This window comes from Sinocyclocheilus anshuiensis, unplaced genomic scaffold (genome assembly GCF_001515605.1).
Source record: "Sinocyclocheilus anshuiensis isolate Anshui unplaced genomic scaffold, SAMN03320099.WGS_v1.1 scaffold521, whole genome shotgun sequence".
Taxonomy (NCBI): Eukaryota; Metazoa; Chordata; class Actinopteri; order Cypriniformes; family Cyprinidae; genus Sinocyclocheilus; species Sinocyclocheilus anshuiensis.
Genome location: NW_015540882.1, coordinates 53,695 through 57,403, shown reverse-complemented (window position 1 = coordinate 57,403; position 3,709 = coordinate 53,695). Strand labels below are relative to the sequence as shown.

The 3,709-nt window shown below is 47.3% G+C and overlaps 1 protein-coding gene across 1 annotated transcript in view; it reads right to left on the bottom strand.

The window, feature by feature from the left end:
• Positions 1–3,709, bottom strand: part of LOC107688568 (receptor-type tyrosine-protein phosphatase eta-like) — a 53,675-nt gene that overhangs the window by 1,694 nt on the left and 48,272 nt on the right. Inside the window, exons 16-19 of the mRNA XM_016486273.1 lie at positions 1,854–1,927; positions 1,638–1,772; positions 1,408–1,527; positions 1,104–1,264 (exon numbers count right to left, since the gene is read on the bottom strand). Coding sequence (XP_016341759.1) covers positions 1,104–1,264; positions 1,408–1,527; positions 1,638–1,772; positions 1,854–1,927 — 490 coding nt within the window. The remainder of the gene's footprint in view (positions 1–1,103; positions 1,265–1,407; positions 1,528–1,637; positions 1,773–1,853; positions 1,928–3,709) is intronic.

Sequence of the window (3,709 nt, the reverse complement as noted above, 5' to 3'; positions counted from 1 at the left end):
CCTACCCCCCCCCCCCCTTCTGTCCAACTGGCTCCCCTGGGTCCTCTGTCTCACTGGCTCTGCCTTGGTCCTCCATCCCACTGGCTCCTCTGGGTCCTCTGTTCCACTGGCTCCTTCTTGATTCTCCGTCCAACTAGCTCCTCTTGATCTTCCATCCCACCGACTCCACCTTGGTCCTCCGTCCAACCAGCTCCTCCTTGGTACTCTGTCCCACTGTCTCCCCTTGGTCCTCCAGCGCACTTGTTCCCCTTGGCCCTCAAATTACCCTCGATCCACCTTGGGTCTCCATCTCTCAGGCTCAGCTTTTTCCACTGGATCCCCTTGGTCCTCTGTCCCACCAGCTCTGCCTCGGTCCTCCTTCCCCCTGACTCCCCTTGGTCTTCCTTCCCACTGGCTCCCCCTTGTCCTCAATCCCACTTGCTCCCTTTGGTTCTCTGTCCTACTAGCTCTATCTTGGTCCTCCATCCTACCAGCTCCACCTTAGTCCTCTGTTCAACCGGCTCTGTCTTGGATCTCTGTCCCGCTGGCTCCCCTCGGTCCTCCATCCAACCTACTCCACCTTGGTCCTCTGTCCAACCGGTTCCACCTTGGTTGTCCATTCATCTAGCTCTGTCTTGGTTCTCTGTCCCACTGACTCCCCTCGGTCCTTCGTCCAACCAGCTCCGCCTTGGTCCTTCTTCCCACTGGCTTCCCTTGGTCCTCCATCTCACCAGCTCAGTATTTGTCCTCCGTCCAACCAGCCCCCCTTGGTCCTTCATCCAACCAGCTCCACTTAGGTCCTCAGATCCTCCAGCTCTGCTTTGGTCATATGACTTTTGCTGAAATCTCCAGTTTGTCTGGCTCCCACTTGGACTTTACGGATCTGTTCCCTCTGCAAGGTCCTGGCTCACCCTCCCTACTACACACAGTTGCCCTCTACAGGCAACGCTCATTTGCCTTGAATGATCTTTGTGTTGTTATTCTCCTTGACTCCTATCTTATCTACTCATTTTACTTAAAAAGCTGAATTTAGATCGTAACCACTTCTCATACTCCTGCAACCATAAAAATCATATAAATTCATGAATGTTAGTTTATAAAAACCTTATATTCAGTAAATTTACCTGCAATGCACCACAGCTGGAGAGTGTCGAGAGTACTGGTCCATGTGTTTTCTTACCAGGCATCTGAAATCAACGAGGACTTCAGTGGCCGCTGGAATTCCATGATCAGGCCACGCGGTGAAGTGGAACTGGCATATCTTACAAGTTTCTTCTGTTTTCACCTACAGAATCATATTATCATATATAAATTAATCATATTAATGTGTATATTACTGATTTAAGAACAACAACAGATAAATTATCCAATTCTGTATGTTATTGAAAAGAGAAATGGAGATATCTTATGCAGGAAGTGTTGCTTCACATTTTTGATTCCGAAGTCTCTTATGATCCAACTCTCCAGTTCTGTCTCTGAGGTGGTTGTCACAGAGATGTTATGATAATTATTAGTGCCAGATGGCCAGTACTTCTCACATTTCATTACCTGGAGAAAAAAGACAGAGTGCTGGTTAACTTTACTCTACATATAAATTTTCACATTTCACTACTTTTCAACATGACTAATAATATTTCAATAATACATTTTGAAATCACTAATCCCTGCTTGTTGCATTTGTTCAGCATCACTATGGTGTATACGTTCTTCTCCCAGATCATTCTCCAGAATTCATCCACTGTGGTAGGCAATGGACACTGAGCAGCTATAAACTCTTCTCTTGACTTGTAGCCCTGACCACAAAATGTTTCGAAATCGAAAAACATACATAATTGAAACAGAGAAGTCAATTTCTCTTCTGTCTATGTACTCACTGGGACATAGCTGGCATTGATGTAATCATCAAAGGGGCTGCCACATATTGATAACTTCACTCTTGAAGCATCATCTCAAGAAGGAATACACAATGCAATTAGTATCAGACAAGTTATTCAGTAAAAAAAAAAAAAAGAAAATACTAAAAATGAATCTGATTTGGTACAAAGTCACACAGTAGCTTATTATTGGCAATAATATACCAATTATTATGTCAAGCAAAACTGTTCATTTTCTTATGAGGCTTTTAGAGATGGGAAAACATAATACTACAATGAGGCTAAATTCACCCTGGAAAGTAGCCATACTCTTTATTTTTTCTTTCCCATTTTATTTTAATTCCTAATTTTTACATATATATATGAAGAGTTTGGTTCCAAAACGCGATAAACGCCATTTAAAAAAAAAAAAGAGTTTCCGCCAAAATCAGTATTGTATCTGGTCGGTATTGAAAAGTAAATTTTTTATTTTATGCAAAATGCGATATCCACCGAGTTATTCTGTCACATTTTCTCCCTTTATTTCCAAACCGCGACAAACGGCAGTCTCCCTTCTCTGCAGAATGCGATATATCCGCTCAACCAATCACAGCACACCATTCCATGCACTGTAGACAGTAATGGCGGCGCTTTGAATGCACCCAGCCTCCTAGTTTTCCTCATCTATTTTGTACTTTGTGATCAACAAACAAACTAAGGGCTGCATGATAAATCACATGTGATTGTCATGTGCATCTTGTCAGTAAAGCTGGTTCTGTGATTAATAGTAAATCTCCATCACGTGCTTTCAGATGGAGCGGCATTTAATACTACACAGAGCTGTAGATCACTGACTATGCAATATCACGGTCATAATCGCAGATGAGTCGCATTCGATTATGAACGCGATATTGCGTAGCTTGTCAGTGTAAGTGTTTTTATTAATGCCATTTATGTTTTTTTAATACAGCGTATAGCACTAGTCAACTAAATGAATGTAACATGGCAAAGATGAATGCACTTTTGGAAGTTGAATGTAAGGGAAATGTCATTTTGGAATTTCTGTGGTCTAAAGGAGACAATGAACAATCAAACACACGGAAAAACTAGGTAGCAGAGCACATGGGGAGCAAAAACACAACACAGATAGTCCAGAATCCTGACATTGCACCCCCTCCCGGAAGGTGCGTCCTCGCACCATAGAAACAACAGAGGGAGGGATGAGTGGGAACTTGGGAGGAGGCTCAGGAGGAGGATGGATATCCAGGAGGGGGCCGGCAGACAGAGTCCAGGAAGGAGATTATGGAGGGAGGAGCCAGGGAGGAGCCAGGAGGAGCTTCCAGCTGGACCCAGGCCACAGCCATAATGACAGCCCACGGTGGAGCCGACGGAGGGAGGAGCCATGGAGGAGGCATGGCGGCCACCTCCAGGGGGCCGACCAACGGCGGCGGAGCAGGTGGTGGAGGAGCCCGAGGCAGAGACGGAGAGCCAACGAGCCAGGGGGATGCCGAGGATCCGGGGGGCCAGGGTGGAGCCGAGGGCTCTGGCGACCAAGGCGGAGGCGGAGATCCGGAGATCCGCAGCGGAGCCGGAGCGACTGAGGACCAAGGTGCAGCTGGCGTGAGGAAGGAGCCCAATGGAGCCGGTGGGACTGAGCTACGAGGTGCAGCCAGAAGAGCGGAGTCCTGAGGCAATTGCGGGTCGACGCCCAACCAAGTTGGAGCCGGAGGGACGAGGGAGCCCGGTGGAGCTGGTGGATCGACGGGTGACAGTGGAGGCGAGGGAGCTATGAGCCGAGGTGGAGCCGCTGGGTCTATTGGCCGAGGCGGAGTCCGGGCCTCGGAGGCTGGAGGCGGAGGTGAGGGATTCTCCAGCCA